The 21,349-nt window shown below is 41.6% G+C and overlaps 1 protein-coding gene across 2 annotated transcripts in view; it reads left to right on the forward strand.

Annotated features, from left to right (window-relative positions):
* PRORP (protein only RNase P catalytic subunit) overlaps positions 1-7,804 on the forward strand; it is a gene marked incomplete at both ends in the record, with an annotated part of 122,328 nt that extends 114,524 nt beyond the window's left edge. For both annotated transcript variants that reach the window (XM_079701110.1, XM_079701111.1), the window contains 3 exons: positions 3,432-3,580; positions 6,307-6,502; positions 7,673-7,804. In XM_079701110.1, coding sequence (XP_079557236.1) covers positions 3,432-3,580; positions 6,307-6,502; positions 7,673-7,804 — 477 coding nt within the window. The remainder of the gene's footprint in view (positions 1-3,431; positions 3,581-6,306; positions 6,503-7,672) is intronic.
* Positions 7,805-21,349: the final 13,545 nt, after the last annotated feature.

The raw sequence follows: 21,349 nt of genomic DNA on the forward strand, positions 1-21,349 counted from the left end.
TGTTTTATTTTTCCTGCCTTCCTGTGGGCTACTTTAACTTTTTTTAGAATTCCATTTTTATGTGTCTGTAGTGGGTATTTTGTTTTGTTTTTTAATCATAGTGTTTTTGAGTATACTCTTTGTATAGCATTTTTAATGGTTGCTCTAGGTATTACATGTGTATACACACACACACACACACACACACACATATAACATCACAGTCTCCTGGTGTTATCACTTCAGCAGGTTTTCTGTGTTGCTAGACTGCATCTTTTCTGGCCCTTTGGCTAGTGAGAACTGGCCTTTGTTGGTCTTTTTTTGTCTGCATCCATTGGCATTTCCAGGTTGCTGGCTTCTTGATCTCCAAGTATAGGATATATGATGCAAAAAGAAAATCCAAGCAACACCAACATGTCATTCCTCATGTCCCAAGGTCCCTAGCCAGTCTACCTTTTTGTCTCTACTTTCAAAGTCTTACATTTGTTTTATATATAACGTCTGGGGTTTTAGTTGTAAGTGGTGGAAGAAATAGGGATAAGTGCATCCACTCCATCGTCTCAAAAGTGGAAACTTCTCCCCATTTTATTTTTGATCTAACATAGAATTAAGGTGAATTTACTTTTTCTTTACTATTCTGAGTATACCTATGACTCTGACCCAGCCCACTGGATCCAGCCTTGGAATTTACCCCAGAGGAAGTAGGCTCATAGCTAGACTGTCCACAGAATTTCAGGCAAGTGCCTCTGTTCCGTACACTCATCTTTCTTTCCTGTGTCTTTATTCTCCCTTGTTTGCATCATTTTCAGAGAGCTGCTACTAGTAGAAACCTCTCAGCCACAAGATGGTGCCTCAGAGTAGTTCAGACTAAGCCTTTTCTGCTCGTCCTTGGGCCCCTACCTTTAACTTAATATTAGTAAACTCAAGGCTATTTATCTAAACCAAGGTATAGATGTGAAGACCCAATTGTGTTTTTCTTTAAGCCATGTCTTCTCAAATGCATGGAATCAGTATCAAAAATTGGTTTTCTTTGATTCTTTTTTTGTATCTTTACAATAACTTTGTGGGAATTCATATAGGAACTTTTAGAAAGCAATCGTCATTCCTCTTAATGAATCCAGTTGTCATTTTGTATCTGGGCTCATTGAAAATAATCTGTAATCTCAGCATAACTTTAATAAAGGAATGTTATAAATGCACTTTGAAGGAGATGCACTCTCAATGTCTTTTGGGGTGTTTGAATCCATGAACCAAACTTTTTTAGTGAAGATGTTTACTTTTAATTACTAACCCAACTTTTAAAATAGTGGCTTATAAGATTATGTAAAAATGCATAGAATAAATAGACTGGCAAAAACATGTTAGCAGTCTTTGGGTAGTGAGGTATGAGTGATTTCTTCTTTCACCTTCTTGTCTATATTTTTCAAATTTTCAATAATGAGCTACTTTTATGGTAGATTAAAAATAGAGGTAGGCATATTCTTCAGCTAATCAGAAAATGTTTATTAACCATCCAGTATATGTAGAGCCAGCATATACATCTTCCCAGGCTTGATAGTTGGGTAAGAAAATCATTAGGCACTCCCTCACTAAAGGCAGGGGCCATGTCTTTCAAAATTTTGTAAGCTGTGATACCTACCATGTGCCTTATACATAGAGAGGCCTGGGAAATAACTGTTGAATGAACACAGAAGCCATTATTCATAGCTTTGAAGGGAAGTATTTTATTTTACTGGTCGTAAAGCTTTGGGTCAGAGTCCTCACACTGGTCTTGATACACTTCTCTGCTTGAGTATCAGCTCACATTCAGTGGCCAACTTGTGTCTATTCTGTCCTTTAATTCTAGAACTAAGAATTCGTGATAATAAAACTCACTACTGTTTCCTAAAATAATAAGATTAGTAATGGAGTTGGATGGGCCAAAAAAATACATAAATCCAAAGCATTAAACAGTAATTTAAAAATTCAGCCCTTGTTAATTCATTATTAGACTAACAGGAGTCTGCATGTGTATTAGACATAACAGGTACTCAAGCAATATTTGACAACTGACCAAATAAATAAATGAAATTTTACTGATCAGAGAATTTTAAATAATATCCTACATGGGTAGGATTGTGTGTCTTTCCCATGAAAGTCTACATGGGAAGAAATTTATGAGTAAGGGGAAGCTAGACTAAAGAAAATGCCTTTTCTAACCAAGACCCAAGAAAACTAAGGATTCTTCAATGACTTTCAACTTGTGATTTTCGTAGGCCCAACAGTTTTGTTTTTTTTAATAAAAATTTTTTTTTAATTTTATTTACCTTTGGCTGCGTTGGGTCTTCATTGCTGCACATGGGCTTTCTCTAGTTGTGGCGAGTAGGGGCTACTCTTTGTTGTGGTGTGCGGGCTTCTCATTGCGGTGGCTTCTCTTGTTGCAGAGCATGGGTTCTAGGGTGCACGGGCTTCAGTAGTTGTGGTGCGTGGGCTCAGTAGTTGTGGCACATGGGCTTCGTTGCTCCGCAGCATGTGGGATCTTCTCGGACCAGGGATCTAACCAGTGTCCCCTGCACTGGCAGGCAGATTCTTATCCACTGCACCACCAGGGAAGTCCCAGCCCAACAGTTTTTATAAATTACAGAACTTTTATACTTCCGATACACTATTATATAACTTAAGTTATAGTTTTTCATTAGCTTTTACATATTATACTTAGTAATATCCATTAATAGCTTAGTTTAATAGGTTGTACATAAAAGTAATCTATGGACTTTTCCTTATGAAAGAATGAATGTAAGCAAGCTCACCAAAGTACTAGATTTACTAAAAATCCCAGTGTAAACTTTTGAGAGGAGTTCCTGTGCGCACAAGACATGTGGAAAGTGGAGAGAATGGGGAAGATTCACTGAGTGGAAAATAAGCTAGAGAATGGAAATTGACAGACCTTTGGGAGGAAAAAGGGATTTCAGTGAAAGGTAGCAGTCTCAGCAGAGTCATGACATGGAAAAGTTGACTGAAAAGTCAGTATTCTGGCCATTTACAAACTTAAAAAAAAAAGAAGTAGAACCCTTTACTCAAATAAAAGCCTATGCAGAATACCAATATATAAATATACAAAAGCTGAGCTGTTGGGGTTGAAACAAGGTTGGGAGTGTGTAGGGACCAAACCCCATCATTCTTAGTCCCCCTACCTCTATCCCCATGGGCTCTAGGGAACGCAGTCTATACTTAGAAACCTCCCCAGGTATCCAGTGTAGCCTGGCCAGTGGGTGGGTGTTAGACATTAAGTTGTGACCAGGGAGCATTTTCCTCATGCTTATTTGCAAAGATGGACTGTTATTTTAAGGAATGTTTTCTCACCTCTTACCGGAAAAGACTATTTGACCATTGAGATTACCATCTGCAAGAATCACTCCCTTACTTGAGATTCTTCCCTTGACCCTCTTGGGGACTGGCTTTGTGTTTTTTAGCTCTTGGATGTGGTCTCTCAACTAGCCAAGGAGAATCTTCAAGTGCTGGTCCTGGGCCGGAAGCATATGTTAAAGCAGAATTCCCGGTGGAGGAAGGATGATATGGAAAAGGTGCAAAAGCAAGCCAGCTTTTTTTTTGCTGACAACATGTAGGTATTGAAGTTATTAAGTGAGTTACACTAGGCTCCAGTCATCTGCTTGTTACCTATTTTTTGCCATTTTTTAAAGTGCATGTGTGTGTGTGTGTGTATGTATGTATATATACTCAGCCTCATTCCAAAACAAAAAAATTTGAGACAGCTTACAAAAATATAGTTTTTACAGCAGGATAAACTTAAATAGATGAGGAAATCAGGTTAAAGGAGAAATGAGTTAAAGCCCCAAATGAGATTAGTACACAGAATGCATGCCATAAATTCCTAAACAGATCATTTAACAAATATTTTACAAATATGAGCACCTTCTGTGTTCTTGGAGAAACAGCAGTGAACAAGACCAAGTCCCTGCCCTCTTGTGACTTAACAGTAAACAGGTAAACAAACAGGTAAACAAATAAACAGGTAATGTAATTCCAGGCAGTGATCAAAGCTGTGAAGACAATGAAGCAGAGTAAGGAGCTGGAAGGGGACTAGGTCGGGGATAGGTCAGAGGGGAGTGGAAAAAGCCTTTGGGAGGGGACAGATGTGAAGGGAACGAGTGAGGTCATTTGAGCAAGGGGGAAGGGTGCTGGGAAGAAGCTACCAGGCAGAGGGAACAGCAAGTGTTGAAAAGGGCCTGAGGCAGGAATGAGGAAGGCTGGCAGGCCAGTGTGGATGGGCTGGGGGCAGCAAGAGGGAAGGTAGTCAGTTCTGAGGTCCAAGAAAAGGCAGGGACCACCTTGCAGAGCTCCTCGTGGGCTCTGGAGTTTCTTCTCAATGTAAGGGGAATGTTGCTATGAGCTACAGCTTCCCAGGAAGCCAAAGGAACATGGAAAACATGGTCAGCCACAAAATATACAGTGTCCATAGAGTATGAAAAAGCAGCTGATCAGAAGGAGCACAGATCCACAACAGCACGTATTAACTTTCAGCATGCATTTAGGTTTTCACACTGTTCATGCCGACAAAGGTTTATTTCCGACTTTGCATGGATAATGAGCGCACCTCAGCCCCAAGTCTAGGTTTCATTAGATTGAATGTTATAACTTCAAGGTTTGTCAGTATTCCCCAAGTCATTTCTTCTTAAAAAGGTCAAATGGAGGAATTCCCTGGCAGTCCAGTGGGTAGGACTCGGCACTCCCTGCCGTGGCCCAGGTTCAATCCCTGGTCGGGAAACTAAGAATCTTGCAGGCTGCACAGCGCGTTCCCCTCCTCCCCCGAAAAGAAAGGTCAAATGGCACTCAGTGCACAAAGCTGGAAGCTAACCCCTCCTTCAGATCCCAAACCAAATCCCATTTTTCTTTAGCTAAGTCCTTTTATTTATTCATGGGAGGGGGGTGCTTCCATCTCTCCAGGACTATAAGACAATAATAATGCTCTTCATGCAGTCACCTTAGGCAATACTGGGTAAACCTTAAGAGCGCAGGCTTGGGAATGAATCCACCCAGGTTTAGATCATGGCCCTGCCACTTCCTGTCTGGGAAGGCGTTTCCCTTCTCTGTGTTTTCTTTTCTTCATATGCAACCCTCATGAGGATTAAATGAGAAGAAACTTACAAATCATACAGCACCAAGTACATGGCAGGCATGTATGTTTGTTGCTGTCACCATCATCATTATTTTTCTTAGGTGGAAGAACTGGATAAATGCAGTGTTATAACCAAGAAGCCTGTTGAAAATTGGTCTCGTGTTTGGTTTGGAGCCTGTATTTATTGCATACACTGAAGATCCAAACCCAGTTGTAAAGATTGATTCAGGGATGTTCTATGGCTTTGGATTTGAGTATTTACATTTGTAACATTAACTCTGTTTTCCATTAATGTGCCGAAGAAGCCTGTTCAACCATGCAGTAGAGAGAGCAGTATAGTGAATCCCCACGTGACTGTCACCCCGCTCCAGCAGTCACCGTCATTTGTTAACCTTGCTCCATACAACCTCCACATGTTTTCTCTTTTCTTTTCCTCTCTCTTTTTCCTGGAGATTTTTCAGACAGATCCCAGTTGTTTTATCATTTCACTTGAAATACGTCAGTATAAGGTAAACTTTAAAGGGTCCACTTTGGGTCATTTGGATCAAGGCATAGGGCTTATCACATGTTGCTGTCCAAATCTCCTGAGCCAAGGTAGCCACTGCTGTTTTTACAGCACATGTATTCAAGTGGTCAGCACTGATGTTGAGGGCCCATTGGAGGCTTTGTGCTCCTGGCTCTTCTCAAGTTGGAGATGCCTTTGGGGTGCTGATCAGGATGACTACCCAGAAGCTGCTTGGGGATAACCAGTTTCAGCTTTGAGGTCAGCCCCTTACTTTTGCAAGAAATTGTCATCCTGCCCTGTTAGTATTATGAATTCGAGTGAGGAATGGAGACGGGGAAAGGTGTGCTCTGTGGTGGATGAAGCAGATAGGAAAAACACCCTGGGAACACAGAGACCCAGATTTTGAGTATGAAGAGAGAATTACTGTTATGGAGTTCTCCATTCTAGTGGAAAAGCCCAGTTGAGCTGCTAAGAATCCCTAGCATTAGCATTCCTTTCCCCTTAGCTTTCCATCTGTGTTCTAGATAGTGTTGTCTACCAGCTAGGACTTGCAGACGGCTCTTACGTATCACTGAGATCATGTCAGTTAAGAAAGCAGAACACTTCTGAGGAAAGTAGAGTAAGAAGAAAACAGCATGGTGAAGAATGCTGTTCTTTGCCTCTTTGGGCGTGTGCTTGATTGTGTTCTTTCTTATGCCTGACTCAGCTCAGAGGACGATCCATTCCTTCTGTATGCCACACTGCACTCGGGGAACCACTGCAAGTTTATCACAAAAGATCTGATGCGGGACCACAAGGCCTGTCTGCCTGATGCCAAGACCCAACGCCTGTTCTTTAAGTGGCAGCAGGGACATCAGCTGGCAATTGTTAGTAGGCATCCGGGATCAAAAATAACTTTTCAGGTATGTTACCTGTTCTCTACATAATGTCAGCAGAGCCAAGTAGATAGTAAGAATGTGGCATAGTCAAAGAATGTTGCAACTAGTTCTCAATGTTTTATTTTACTTCTAAATATTGATTGATTGATTGATTGATATATTTGGCTGCACTGGGTCTTAGTTGCGGCATGCGTGCGGGATCTAGTTCCCTGACCAGGGATCGAACCCAGGCCCCATGCATTGGGAGCACAGAGTCTTAACCACTGGACCACCCGGGAAGTCCCTCAATGTTTTATTTTTCTCAGCTTTAGTTCGGTATTTGGAATTACCCAGATCCTAGAAACACAGAGTCTGCCAGAGCAAAGTTTTCATAGGCCAACCCCACGTTAATTGACATGTTGAAAACACCTGTAATGTCATCAGTTGTGACATCAATTATGTCATCAATTACAAATCCTCATATGTGTTTTTTATTCTCCTGTTTATTTACAATAGCTCAAAATTCCATATTCCTTATGGTTCGTCATAACTTCTATTTCTGCTAAATAACTCCTTTTTCCTATTTAATCCACTGCTGTGGCACAGTCTCAATTGAGTTCTTTTTTGATTCTAGTTTAAATACCTGTAAGTACAAGGATTCCTCCTGTGTGAAAGCAAAGGGAGAAAATCTAAAGGCGAGTTACTACAGAAAAATACACTAGCCAATGATAAATATGGTGCAGTGGTCAAAAAATATATAAAACAACATTTATAGGAAATATGGTATCAAATTACCACAGAGATACAGTCAGTCACTAACAGTTCTGTTAGTTTCAAGCGTACAGCAAAGTGACTCAGTTATACATATATATGTATATATATATATATTCTTTTTCAGATTCTTTTCCATTATAGGTTATTACAAAATATTGAGTGTCGTTCCCTGTGCTGTACCGTAGGTCCTTGTTGTTTACCTCTTTTACATATAGTAGTGTGTATGTGTCAATCCCAACTCCTAATTTATCCCGCCCCCTACGGCCCCCCACCCCCGGCATTCATCTTCACAGAGTTAGCTGCTTTTTCAAAATCCATTGTTAAGTAAGACAGAGACTACATCTCTGAAGCAAACTGAGAAGCTGTCAGAAGAGAAAGGGAAATGGCTAGATATTCCTTTAGTGTTGTTCTCAATGTGTGGTTCCCTTTTTAATTCAACAGCATATTCTCATCTATGACACCGTGGTGCAAACAACTGGAGACTCGTGGCACATACCTTATGATGACAACCTGGTGGAAAGATATTCCTACGAAGTGCCAACCAAATGGCTTTGCCTTCACCGGAAGACATAAAGACTCTTACCCCCATGCTAAACTTGTGTTTGTGTGTCCTCCTGGTTGGCATCAGAGCTCTTAAGTTGATTGTTGATGCTTGTGTAGAGCATTGCTTCTGTCCTGTCTGATCCAGTTTGTCCTGTTTGGTCCAGTTGGTTTGCATATCAATAAATTGATTTTTTAATAAGATATAATATATTTTCATAACCGGTTGCATTTTTTCCCCTAACATTTGTTAGGATTTGAGGCTTATCCAAAGTTGGGGAACTTGGTGCAGAGTGATACCTACCTTTCTCCTATTGAGCCAGCTATTCCACTTACTTGGGCAACAGGGTCTTCTGGTATCCATTTTGCTACCCTTCCAGGTCCACCAATAGCAGAACCAATCCATCTGGCCCTGGGCTCTGGGTTGTTTGTAAACCCTTTCTCCATTTCTGATATCATCTCATCCTCTACATGTTATCTCCTTCCCACACTGAATCACTTGTGGTCCTGTATGATGAGCTGGCCCAGATGTCAGATGTGTATTAGCAACTTTTACTTATCACCCAATGATTTGGGTTGGAGGAAAGGGGGCAATTCCTTCTCTTTAAATTGTGATTGTTTCTTCTTCATCCTATAATGCCTTTTCCAGACTAATTCAGCATTTTGTCAACACTATTAATTCCATCACTTGGTATGAGGGCTTTCTAAAGTATATAGATTATTTTCATTTTATCAAGTCTGACTTACTTTACCAAAGTGAGTAATTTGTTGCCTCTCTGTTTTACTCCCTTGCTAGGCAGCTTATATCTTGATTTTAGCTGAAAATATTCGTGTCTGTAACACTTCTTAACAGTTCTTTCCTTACTCATACATACTATACAATTTGATATTCAAGAGCAGACAAAACCAGTCTATGGTGATAAAAATCAGAATACTAGTTGCCTGAGGAAAAGGGCACAAGAGAGTTTTGTGGGGGTGATGGAAAGTTCTGAGTGGTGCTGACATAGGTGTATGTATATATTAGTCAAATTCATCACACTAAACACTTAAAATTGATGCATTTACAACAACGTAACTGAAAAAAGTATGTTAGCATAAAAAAGTTATTTACATGAAAAAACAATGACTTCATTTATATCAAACAATGTACATGGATATAAGTAAGGTGTGTATTATGCACAGAGACAATCCAGGAAAAACAGAGGAGGGGATGTTTTACCTCCTTACGCATTGTTGGATTCAACACTACTGCGCCCTAGAGGAAGGAGCTCTCCAGACAAGTGCCTGATACATTGAGGGCATTGAAAGATGCTGAGAATCGGAAAGCTCTCATAAATCCAACCTGTTTATTTTCTAGATTTCATGAACTACCTACTTAGAACACTGTGCTTTCAGCGATCTAAACTTTTTTTTTAAGAAACTATCCTAGTTTTAAGAAAATAAGGAAAGAAAGCATTTGTTAAATAAGCTTGTCTAAAAGCTTAATGCAAATTCCTCACAAGTTGCTCTAGAGATGGGAGAGGATACAAAAAGAATCATAGAACTTCAGAGCAGGAGTGAACCTTGAAGAACATAAAGTCCAACAGTCGCATTTTATAGAGGAGGAATAGACCCAGGAAGATGCAATGGCTCCCTTGGATCCCACAGCTAGTTAGTAGATACATTTCAACCATAACCCAGCTCTTCTGATTCTCAAGTCAAATAGTCTTTCTTCTACTGTACACTGTAACTTAGACTAGAGTAGTTCATAAAAACTCAGACAGACTGAATGGTAGAGCATCCGGTATGTAGATTTAGAAACTTCGTTAGCCACATAAGAGAAAGTGGGGAGAATGAGAGGAAGGGAACAGGCAGGACGACCTCTTCAAGGGCTCACATTTCCACGGTGGCTCATCAGGGTAGAAAATTGTGTTAGGGAAACTACATTATTTTTGAACTCTTTAATACCATTCCAAAACAAAACCCTAATTTCTGCTTGAGGTAAACTGAGGTGCATCTGGCATTTGTCCGGGAGCAGGGCAATTCTAGGGCGCTCAGAATCAGTCGCACTGACACGGGACCTTGGAGAGTTCAGGGATTCTCTGAATGGAGGCAGCTGGTACCCAACACTTAGGCTGCCTTTTGTATTCTGATCACCTGAGTGAGACAAAAGCTACCTGTCTAATTCAAGGTCCCAGACACAGTGGGAAGAAGGAATTCTTTAAAAACCTGTGCCCTGGATTGAGAGTATCTTTAAAGTTGGCCAGCCATGAACAATGAAAGCTTTGAAAGGGCACTGACTCTGCCACTGAAAAGTATGTCTAAAATGCTTTGTGCTTCCCTCTGGCATGCTCCTGAATTTACACTCTCTTTTCCTCCTGCTGTTCTCAGACCCAGTAAAGAGAAAATCTCAAAGGAGAAGACTGAGCTCATTCAGGGCTCTGCTGGGACTACCTCACCTCAGGTGCCTTGTTCTTCACATTAAATGAATTTTTCTCTTCAAGTTTGCACTTAAATAATTACTGCTTCCCTGTTCCTTTAGCAGGTTTCTTGCTTTTTAAAGAACTGTCCTAAGGTGCTATAAAATGCATATGTGTTCACATTAGATTTCTTTTTCCCTGATAGCTTCATTCTAGAGCAGGCATGGAAAGGAAGGGTATGTTATGCAGGCACCTGAATTCTGGCCCATCACGGTGAATCTTATCTTTGCTAAAAATCAAAATTATCAGGATACTTGAGGGCAAAGCTAAATGGAGTCTAGATCAGGTACTTTGCCCATCCTTCAGCAACTTGGAATTCCTAGAGTGAGAAACATCTAAGGGAATCGTTGTGGGAATGACTGGGAGTGGAGGAACATAGATCACTCTGATGAAATTGTAGCATTTAGATTTGGGTTCTTTCAGGGCTGGGACTTAAGCAGAACTAAGAGTTCTTAGTAAGTGGGACAAGGCAGCTGCTGGAGCCTCCTATAACCCCAGGGTGACAGTAGGGTTGGCAGATAAAATACGGTCTCCCAATTAAATTTGAATTTCAGATAAATGACAATTTTTTGTATAAGCACATCACAAGTATTGCAGGGACATACTTACACTAAAAATATTCACTGCCTATCTAAAATTCAAAATTAACAGGGCATCCTGTATTTTTATTTGCTATATCTGGCAACCCTAGGTGGGAATTAGATGGGAGGATGAGGGGTAGTGGGAAATGAGGCATCTCTAAAGCCCACAGCCCTACAGGAGGCCGGAGGAGAACAAGGATAAGAAAGGATCTAAGGGACTTCCCTGGTGGTGCAGTGGTTAAGAATCCACCTGCCAGTGCAGGGGACACAGGTTCGATTCCTGGTCTGGGAAGATCCTACATGCCACGGAGCAACTAAGCCTGTGCTCCACAACTACTGAAGCCCACGCGCCTAGAGCCTGTGCTCCGCAACAAGAGAAGCCACCGCAATGAGAAGCCCACTCATTGCAATGAAGAGCCTGTGTGCAGCAACGAAGACCCAGTGCAGCCAAAAATAAATAAATAAATAAATAAAATAAAAAAAGAAAGGATGTGAGTAAAAGGCACCTGGGCAGGAGGTGGGGTGTGGGGGTGGAGGAGAGAGACCAAACGTTCCCTGCCTTATCCCAGCCAATTACAAGCTTGAGTCCATGTGATATAAATGAAGGAAGTTCCATTCAGAGACCTACTTAGAGGAAGCCATTCAAACCAGCAGGATGAAAAAAAATACGGGAGATGGTGAGAATATTCTCTCAGTGTATGTAATGAAAATAAATGCCACAAAACTAAAAACAAAAACAAAAAACGGGAGACGTGAACACCAATGAGTAAGTAAATGCAGTAAATCTTGAGAAATAATCTTTAATTTTCTCTTATCATGTTTCTGTTATGGTGTTTCAAGATTCCCTGAGGGCAGCCTCCCTGGTGGCGCAGTGGTTAAGAATCCGCCTGCCAATGCAGAGGACACTGTTTCGAGCCGTGGTCCGGGAAGATCCCACATGCTGCAGAGCAATTAAGCCTGCGAGCCACAACTACTGAGCCCGTGTGCCACAACCACTGAAGCCCGCGCGCCTAGAGCCTGTGCTCCGCAACAAGATAAGCCACCACAATGAGAAGCCTGCGCACTGCAACGAAGAGTCGCCCCCGCTCACTGCAACTAGAGAAAGACTATGCACAGCAACAAAAGACCCAATGCAGCCAAAAATAAATAAAAGTAAAATAAATAAATGAAAAAAAAAAGATTCCCTGAGGACTTTTCTCCCCAAGTTTTGTCTCTGTTGGCAATACTTGATCTGATGGATGCTTCCAGAGACTGTACATATACAACTTGCCTTCAACCAGGAATTGAAATAAACAGGAAGACAATTATCTAGTCACTGATAACAGCCAAAAATTGTTTTGCTACCAGAGTACTCTCAGAAGTACACTGTTATCAAATGGATTGTTATTCAAATAACCATGATAATTTATTATAAATAGCAGTGTTATGTGAAGGGTTTCTGGTAGCTTCTGACAAGAAAGTTGATGTAGAATTAATTTCATCCATATTTAAATGATTACCTCATTAATCTCTATGATGTTAGTTAAAATTCAGCCCAAGAAGCAAATACTTGAGAAATCTCAATTTCTAATATGGTAGAGACATAAATTCATTTTAAGGAGACCAGTTCAGATTGCCCTATCAGTCTCAGCTGGGCTAGAACATGACTAAGTATCAAGTTGAGGTCACGTCTAAATATTGAAAGTCCATTTTTTTTCTTTTTAAAATTTTTATGTATTAGAAATTGTTTTAATTGAAGTATAGTTGAATTACAATGATTCAGGTGTACAGCAAAGTAATTCAGATATATATTCTTTTTTAGATTCTTTTCCATTATAGGTTATTACAAGATATTGAATATAGTTCCCTGTACTATACAGTAGGTCCTTGTTGTTTATGAAAGTCCACTATTAAAACAGATTTCTTGTGCTTTCTATGACTGCATCAGAACAAAGAATGTCAGTGTCCGGAATTCCCTGACAATTCTGCTTCTCATTTGGCTCTCTGGGGCAGAGTGGCATCCTGGCCTGGGAGGATAGTATGGGGCCTCCACCTCCATGAAACAGGTTCCTTTGGAAGTGGTTATGGTAGGTTGTCTGAAAGGTAGGTCCCTCACCTAGACTCATTGCTTAAGATGTACTGTATTACTAATTCTTTAAAAAGAAATCATTCTTGTATTTTCTTCCTCTTTTCAGTGACCTTGTCCTAGAATCCAAAGCTGAATGAAACATGTTCCTTTGGAAGTGGTTATGGCAGGTTGTCTGAAAGGTAAGTCCCTCACCTAGACTCATTGCTTAAGATGTACTGTATTACTAATTCTTTAAAAAGAAATCATTCTTGTATTTTCTTCCTCTTTTCAGTGACCTTGTCCTGGAATCCAAAGCTGAATATTTTTATCCTGTGCTCCAAAGCTGAGTAGTCTAATGCTATTAAGTTTTTATACACATATATGCCTTTCATATATATATACACACACATGGATATATAATTTTTTAAAGGATCACTCATTCTCTATAAGCTCTTTTGTAATATGGTTTTTTCCCACCTGACAGAAAATGAAACTTTTCCTTGTTCTCATAGTCTTCTATCACTTCTTCCTCATGTACTCCGAACATCATAATATAAATTCATAAAACGAGGCAGTCAGGTTAAGCTAGGACACTGCTGTATACCATAAAATACTATTTGCATGGTTGTATACTCACAAACTACTCCTCCAGGTTTCCTTGTGTTCAGAAGGAAATTTGTGTTCCAGGAAGCTGTCACCCTGATGATAGCTACTGGCTCAAATTAAGGATCATGTCCTTTGGCACTTAGCCCTGTTCTGGCAGGAGTTCTCAAATCCTTGAAGAAATGGGTCTTTTCCAAGTTAGGCCCTCTGATCTCCAACTCCTAAAGAAATAAATTCTGGTCAGACCAAGTATTTGAAGAGAAAGCCTGAGGAAGTTTTGCTGCTTGACACAGATAGAGAGCTTTTTATTTTTTAAAGTAAATCATCTGGCTCTTTTTGTTCTTTGATAGAGCAAGGGAGATTTTTGTGAGGAAATGAGTACTGAACAGTTTGTGCTTTATAAACGTCAGTAGATTTCTTTCCTTCCCACTCCCACTGCCATTATCCCCAGAGATTTCAACACCATCCACATTCTGGTCTCATCGTTTCTTATCCACTTAAACTCTGATGATTTTCGGCCCCCTGTGAGATGCCAACCTGGATCTTTTAAACTACTTAAAAGTGCTCCACTTTCAGGATATCAGACTTTTGAGCTCTTCGTTTTGACTACAACCTCCTGAACCTGCTCCACTCCTTCATCCCGACCACCAGTTCCTAGATCTGTTCTTAAGCCTATTCCTTCCTCCCCTAGAGGTCTCTCTTATCCATCTGCATCTGGCTTCGCTTGCCTTCTTGCTCACCCCAGTCCATCCTCAGACCACTCATTTCATGGATAACTTCAGTAATACTTCAGATTCTCTCATTCCTTTCACCTCCTGTGGTACCCATCTTATCAATTCTAAACCGAAATTTGGGTAGCCCCATACCATTCCACTTTCTCCTCTCCTATACCATAGTATTGCTAGAAAAGTCACGAAATTATGCTACTAGTACTTCACTCCCATTTGAAGGTCCTTTGTTTCACCTTTCAGTGAATTCCCTGTTAATTCCCCGAAGGAGCTCTCCCAACTTTTGCCACCTTAACTTGAAAAGAGCTCATCTCCTGCAGCCTCCATTTCCTTTTCTGTTCAGTGCGGAAGAGGGTGCCAGCATACTTCTCAAACTCTAATGGACATGGGATCTTGTTTAAAGTTCTGATTCTGATTCAGTTCTGGTGTGCCTGATGATGCCAAGGCTGCAGACCATATTTTTGAGTAGTAGTTTGGGTAGTCTCAAATGGACTCCAAGGTTATTTAAAAATAATAATAGTACAACACTCATGATTCTAAGTCCTGAATCATAACCTGGCCACTCTCACTCTCAGCAGATGACTTAAGCAGGAACTAAAAGCCATCTGTTAAGAGCCTCTTCAGCAGTTTTTGCCCTCTCCAGCAACTTTATTTCCTCACCCTTTTCTCCCTTTTCTAGGTTACTTTTTCTACTGCCTCCATACTATCCTTTCTTGCTAACTTGGGAACTTGTTTTCTCAGTTAATCTCTTTCCATGGGCTCATTCCCCCATCTAACTACAATACCTTTTGGCTTCTAGCCTGACAAAACTGTGCTTCCCTAGGGATAATTTAACAGCCAAACTTCTCAGAGGAAGGAGCCATCTCTACCCCTGCTTTCTTTCCAATTCTACATTTGCAGCTGAGTATTTCTACCTTGGTAGCCTGTGGACCCTCAAACTCAACCACGGTGAAAACAATTCATCTTCACCCCAACAGAGTGACCTCCTGCCTTACTTTATGTTATTTTTTCCTGCTCATTTCCCCCTACTTACATACCTAATCAATTAGCAAACTGTGTTGATTCCACCTTCAAAATACCTGTCATAGGCTAATTATTCAACTCTTAACTACCTTTCCAAAGGAAATAATCCTTTTTTAAAAAAATTGTACATGAAGATATTCTTCATAATAATGTTATTGATAATAATAACAAAATTGGAAATAACGAAATGTTCAAAGCAAGGGAGGGAAGAAATAAATATAATTTTAAACGTTACAGTGATTAAAATGATACTTTGTGTGTTGGCATGGGTTAAATGACAAAACATCTACAAAATGGTATGTTTAATATGATCCCATTTTTTAAATAGGAAGGAAGGAAGGAAAGAGACATTTGGAGAAAAGTATCTGAAAGAAATAATATTTTGTTGATTCCAAAATGTTAATAGGTATCTCTGCATGCTGGGATTGTGGTTGATTTTTAGTTGTCTTCATCTTCTGCACAATCTGAAATTGTTACATGTGTAATAGGATGTTAGAATAGGACTCTTTCTGCCTCAGTTTCCACTGAGGCACAAATATAGTAGATACCAAGATTCCCAGGTGAATGTGAGGCAGACAGTATGTATGCAGAATTTACAAAAAGAATAAAGGAGAATCTGCCTCACAACTCCCAGCCCCTTAACCAGGCCAAAGATATCAAAGAGTCAGAGGAAGGAAAAAGATAAAGATGTTTCCTTGTAGAGAGCTGTGGCCAGGCTCCTTGTTCCTTAGGTACCCTCTGACCCCAGGACCCTGGGAAAGATACCTCAATAGGAATACTTGGAGCTCCTCTTGCAGTCTGGGGAACCCAGAACTTCAGAGAAAGCTGAAGCCTCTGTGGATGGGCCTGACTCTGCAAAAGCTGCAGGATGACAGCAGGGCTGACAAGAGACATTGGAAACGAGCCAGAGGGGGCTACTGCCTTGGACTTGCCTGGCACTGCAGGTTTCCTGAGGTCCAGATGGGGGCCAGATGGGTGGGAAGAGAGTTGCCTTAGGCTGTCTTGGGCTGGAAGGGAACTTCGGGATAGCCAGGGGTTGAAGAAGGAGTGCGAGTGGCCACCTACATATAAAAACTGATGGGCTCAGCAGAGACCCACTGAAGAGCCTTAGAAGAGTGGCCAAGCGGAGAAGCATCAGCTCTAACCATCTGTCAGGCTCACCAGAGACTCCAGCTATAAACATCTGCTTGGCCTAGAAAGCATTGAGCCACCCACCCTTACCTATCCTCCACTGCCCATCCTCCACCTTGGCTGGGGCGGGGCATGTGGAGGGTGTGAAGGAGGTCGGGGTGGAACTGAGCCAGGAGTGATTAGGGAGGACAAGTCAACCATGCCCCTGCCCCTTTCCACAGGAAGATTTAGTGTGAAGCCGACCTAAGCTGACAGAATAGAAATGATGCAGTGCTGTTTGGAATCTATTGGTATAGAACTGGATATTCTAATTTCTGAAGTGCTACTGTATTTCTTAAAGTAACCATAGCACTGCATATTATCTAAAAGGAATGGAAAAGTAAGGGAGCATACCCGAGTTTTCATCTAGCGGCAGGAAAAATGAAAGGAAGAGTGGGAGAACAAAAGTCAGATTGTAGTTTTATCACAGTCTGTTCATCACGCTTGTTACCAGAACCCAGATGCCCCCTTGTGCTCACTTCCATCATTTCTTGCCTCCACAAAGGTAACCACTGTCTAGTCTTCCAACAGTATAGATTCCTTTTGCCTGTTTTTGTGCTTTATGTAAATGGAATCAGTCAGGCTGTGCTCTTTTGTGGCTGGCTTCTTTCATTCAATATTGTGGGAGGTTCATCTCTATTGTCACATGTTATTGTATCTCATTCATTTTCATTATTATGTGATGTTCTATAGTGTGAATATACCACAATTTATCCATTCTACTGTTGATGGGCATTTGGATTGCTTCTAGTTTTTGCCTATTACAAATAGTAATTGCTATGAATAGTGTATCACTTTTTATAATGGGCGGAGAGCTATTTAAAAGTCTCTGGCATCTTCTTTCCTTTCCGTTTCCATAACTACCACCCCAGTTCAGGCCTTCACAAACGGTCACTGGGACTCTTAGCAATGGCCTCCTGATTGATATCCCCATCTACAGTTCATCATAAATACTGCCACCAAGTTTATCTTCTGAGAGCATAATTCTAATCATGCCATTTCCCTTACTCAAAAACGTCAAATGTCTCCCCATTGCCTTCCAATCAGAGCAGAAGTTCCTTTCCTTGGCATTCAAGGCCTCCTCCCTGCATTTGTACTCCAGAACATTTTTGTGTCCTAGTCAAGCTAAGCCACTGCCATGCCCTAAACACAGGCTCTTTTCTTCTTCCTCTGCTTCTCTGTTCTTGCCACACCGAGTCCACGTTGCATCATAGTGCCACTCACACTGTTCCTAACAGCGAACACACCTGTCAGAGTGCTTGTCCTCCCAAGTTGAGCTCGGATATATTTCTTTCAGCAGGAGGCTTGCATTCCCTTTGGCCAAAGTCATTTCCCATCTGCAGTGCTTTGTTGGACACTACCTTACATATCATGTGCTGCCTCGTGTTAGTATTGCTCTCATTTGTGTTTCATCTTTCTTCCCCACTGAACTTTCTTCCCCGTCTGGTTCATCTGTGTGTCTCCAGAGCAGCCAGCCCAGCTGCTTACCCCTAGAAGAGGCTCAATAAACGTTTGTTGAATTATTTTGGAGAAGTTGTTTGAAAATGTCTTCCTGATTTTTACCTCTGATTCCCACTTCTCCTTTGAGTGAATTCCCCTCTTGCTCCTTGGTATTTTGTGTGTGTGCCGGCTAGCTCAGGAACATACTCTTTGGTGTCTGATGCTCCAACTGACACTCAAGAAATAATGATAACTTCTCAATGCCACCCTCTTTAATCATACCATTTAAGCCCCTCCCCATGTCTTAAATGAATTAACTATTTATTTATTAGGCATCTATTTTGTACATGGACCATGAAAACTGGAATAAAATTTGCTCTCCACCTGCAAGACATCATTGCAGAGTTTTTAATCTTGAAAATGTTTTAGTCTGTTGTCTATGGTTGATTTTTGAAACTTGCCTTTGTTTCAACACAGTGGATGAATTGCACACTGGGTGAAATTCACGGATCTCAGTTGAGGTGTATCAAGTACTTTCAAAGCAAGTAGAACATAACACTGGAGCACTCTCTTGCTTTCCCATCAATACCTGGGTTCTCAAGAACTAGTTCCTCAATTAGTGCCTGAAAATATTGGTTATAATGATCAGACACCTCATTCATTTGCTCTCTCCCCCAGTTATCTCAAGAGAACTTGGCTCCTCTGAGCACCAGAGATGACTTAATTTTGCGGTAAGAAAATAGGAATTAGAGGAAGCCAATTAGGAAACCTCAAGGAAGAGGAAGTGTCTCCAGGCTGAAAGGAAGGCTGTTGAGTCTTATTTCCTCTCTGTTCTTGACTCATCCTCTCGGTGCCTGACCAACGTCTGCACCACCCTTTCCCCACCCGATCAGGGGGCTGAAATGGGTGTGGGGTGAGATTGGGGGTAGTGAGCAGAATGAATAAAGTCAAATAACATTCATAAAGACACCAAGATGTAGGGATACACCATGGGTGTGAAAATCTCAGTGAACTTTTTTTTTTTTTTTTTTTTTGCGGTACGTGGGCCTCTCACTGTTTTGGCCTCTCCCGTTGCTGAGCACAGGCTCCGGACGCACAGGCTCAGCGGCCATGGCTCACGGGCCCAGCTGCTCTGCAGCATGTGGGATCTTCCCGGACCAGGACACGAACCCGTGTCCCCTGCATTGGCAGGCGGACTCTCAACCACTGCGCCACCAGGGAAGCCCTCAGTGAACTTATTGATGCTTACGATTCCCATCCCTGTCCACAGTCATGGGTGAGGCTGCATGTATGCAGGATAGGGTGAGTAAGAATTGGCTGCTTTCTAAGTTAAGAAAACAGAATGAGTTTCACTTCTGAACAATAGCAGAGTGCAGTGCAGGCTGGTGCAGTACTTGGCTTCCTTCTGTACTAGGGATAGGTCAAAACAAAATAGCGATCCAGGCTTTATTCACCAGTGTCCCCTCCTTTCACAAAGAGAGAAGCTTAGTTAAAGTCTATTAGTAGGTGACTTATTTTCATTGTGCTTAATATTTTTTTCCTCCATGCCTTTAAGGTGGGTACAGCATGCTCACCTGTTTGAGAGAAGAAACCAAGGTGGTGGCCACCAGTTGGTCACTGGCAAGGCTCAGATTCAAATCCAATGCTTCTGACACCCAAAGCAAAGCCTGACCATGTTCAGGACTCAGGCCCCTCCCTTCCCCATCTTATTTTTCACTGGAACATTTGCTGTTCTCTCAAGCTATGAAAGGCTTCCTGTGTTATCATGCTTAAGGGGAAGTTGTATGTTAAAAACCACCAACGGTTAAGCCCAAGCCAGCTGGGGTCTTCCATTGCTTCTTCCAGTATTCTGGGGAGACCCATGAGAATTCTTAGTGTTTCTCAAAGTCCTTGGCTTTCAGAAACAAGAGCTCAGTCCTCAGTCAAGCACTGGATCTTCATTTAAGGGGGAGTTTGGGAAAACAAGAGAAACATCAGAAGTTGTAAGAGTTGTTTTAGCTATAACAACTTCATACTGAAGTTGTTATAGCTAAAAATCAAGAGTGACCTGAAAGCTAAAGGTTTTGGCTCTCTAGAAGGGGTTCCTGGAGAGATTTAGTTAAATGTCCTTTGGGTTGAGCTGCTACAAGTTTATTCCCTTTCAAATCAAAGGACAGCATTATCATTATTGGAGATGACTGACAGAATCCAGACGCAGAATTATATTGACTGGAAAGGAAAGGATGGAGTAGCAGGGAAATGATAGCTGTATGACTGCGATGTTGATAGACACCATATTGAACCCACCATTGGTATTGGAGGGTGAGAGAACCACACTAGGTGTTATGGGAGAGAGCGCTGGGGAGCGTTGCCTTATTGGAATATGGTTTGAAGAGCTTTTGAGTAGAAGCATAACCAAGTGCCTCATATGTCACGGTAGCACTTCCCATACCACGTTTGATGCCCCATTTGTCCCTCTCCTTTGCCCGTAAATTATAGAACTGGAGTACAAAGAAATCACCCTTTTCTTTTTCCCCAAGACTCAAACAGATTGACAACTCCTAGGTAGCCAACCATAGCTACTGGGGTACAGGAAGAGCTTTAGGGTTTCTATTGGTATGAGAAAGATACAGATAGGGAAAAATACGAATGGAACTAGGTTCTTGCCCTCAGTCCCCTGAGGAGGCACCTGATGGCTCAAAATCTGACCAGGGAGCTACCTCCCTTCTATTGTCCACACAGAACTGCCACATCCCTAGCTCTGTTGTGGCCACAGTTGACCTCTGGGGCCCCTTGACATCAGGGAATCCTAACTCTCCTAAGATACTCTATTACCAGTGTTTCAACACCTGCTAATATCACATGGAAACACAGATAAGCTTCAGTTTTATATTCCCTGGCTCACTGAAACCACCAGCAGAGCGTCTTAAGCTAAGGGCTAAATTCTTATCTTGCCTTTAAACACCATGTGATTCAGCATGTCTGCAGTCACTGGGAATCTACGCTGCCAGTTTTTACCTTTGCCTTGTGGGTAACCCCTACCTTTCCACCTACCTCCACCCCCAGGGGAGAATGTGGGCCTTGTCAAATGGAGGCCCCCAGGAGATTTTCCAAGACTCACGAGATGTCAAGTCATCTCTAAAAGTTTTCAAAAAACCAGAAAGTCATTTCAGAAAGTCTAACTTGGTGGCCCAACAGAGAGGAAGGTCAAATTTTCCATACAGACACAGCAAGTCTGCCCCCATAGGCTTGTGGTAAAGCTGCAGGAGCAATGGTCCCCAGACTTCTGTGAAAGCTCCCCAACCCAGGGGGAAGTCCACCTGGGTGAGTAGATTAGCTGCTGCTTGGTACCCAAGGCGCATATTCGTGAAGTCTGCTTCCTGGGGATTTCCCTTAGCAATGGAATCAGCAAGGGGTTCGTCTTTCTGAAAGATTTCCCGGAGGAATCCATTGGCCTTGTGGAAAAACCTCAAATTCTAATATAAAATCTCTGGCCTTTTAGGTTTTTGAGATTTGGATTTTTCATTTATTCACAAATCTCTTCAAAT

The sequence above is a fragment of the Hyperoodon ampullatus genome (genome assembly GCF_949752795.1).
Source record: "Hyperoodon ampullatus genome assembly, chromosome: 3".
NCBI lineage: Eukaryota > Metazoa > Chordata > Mammalia > Artiodactyla > Ziphiidae > Hyperoodon > Hyperoodon ampullatus.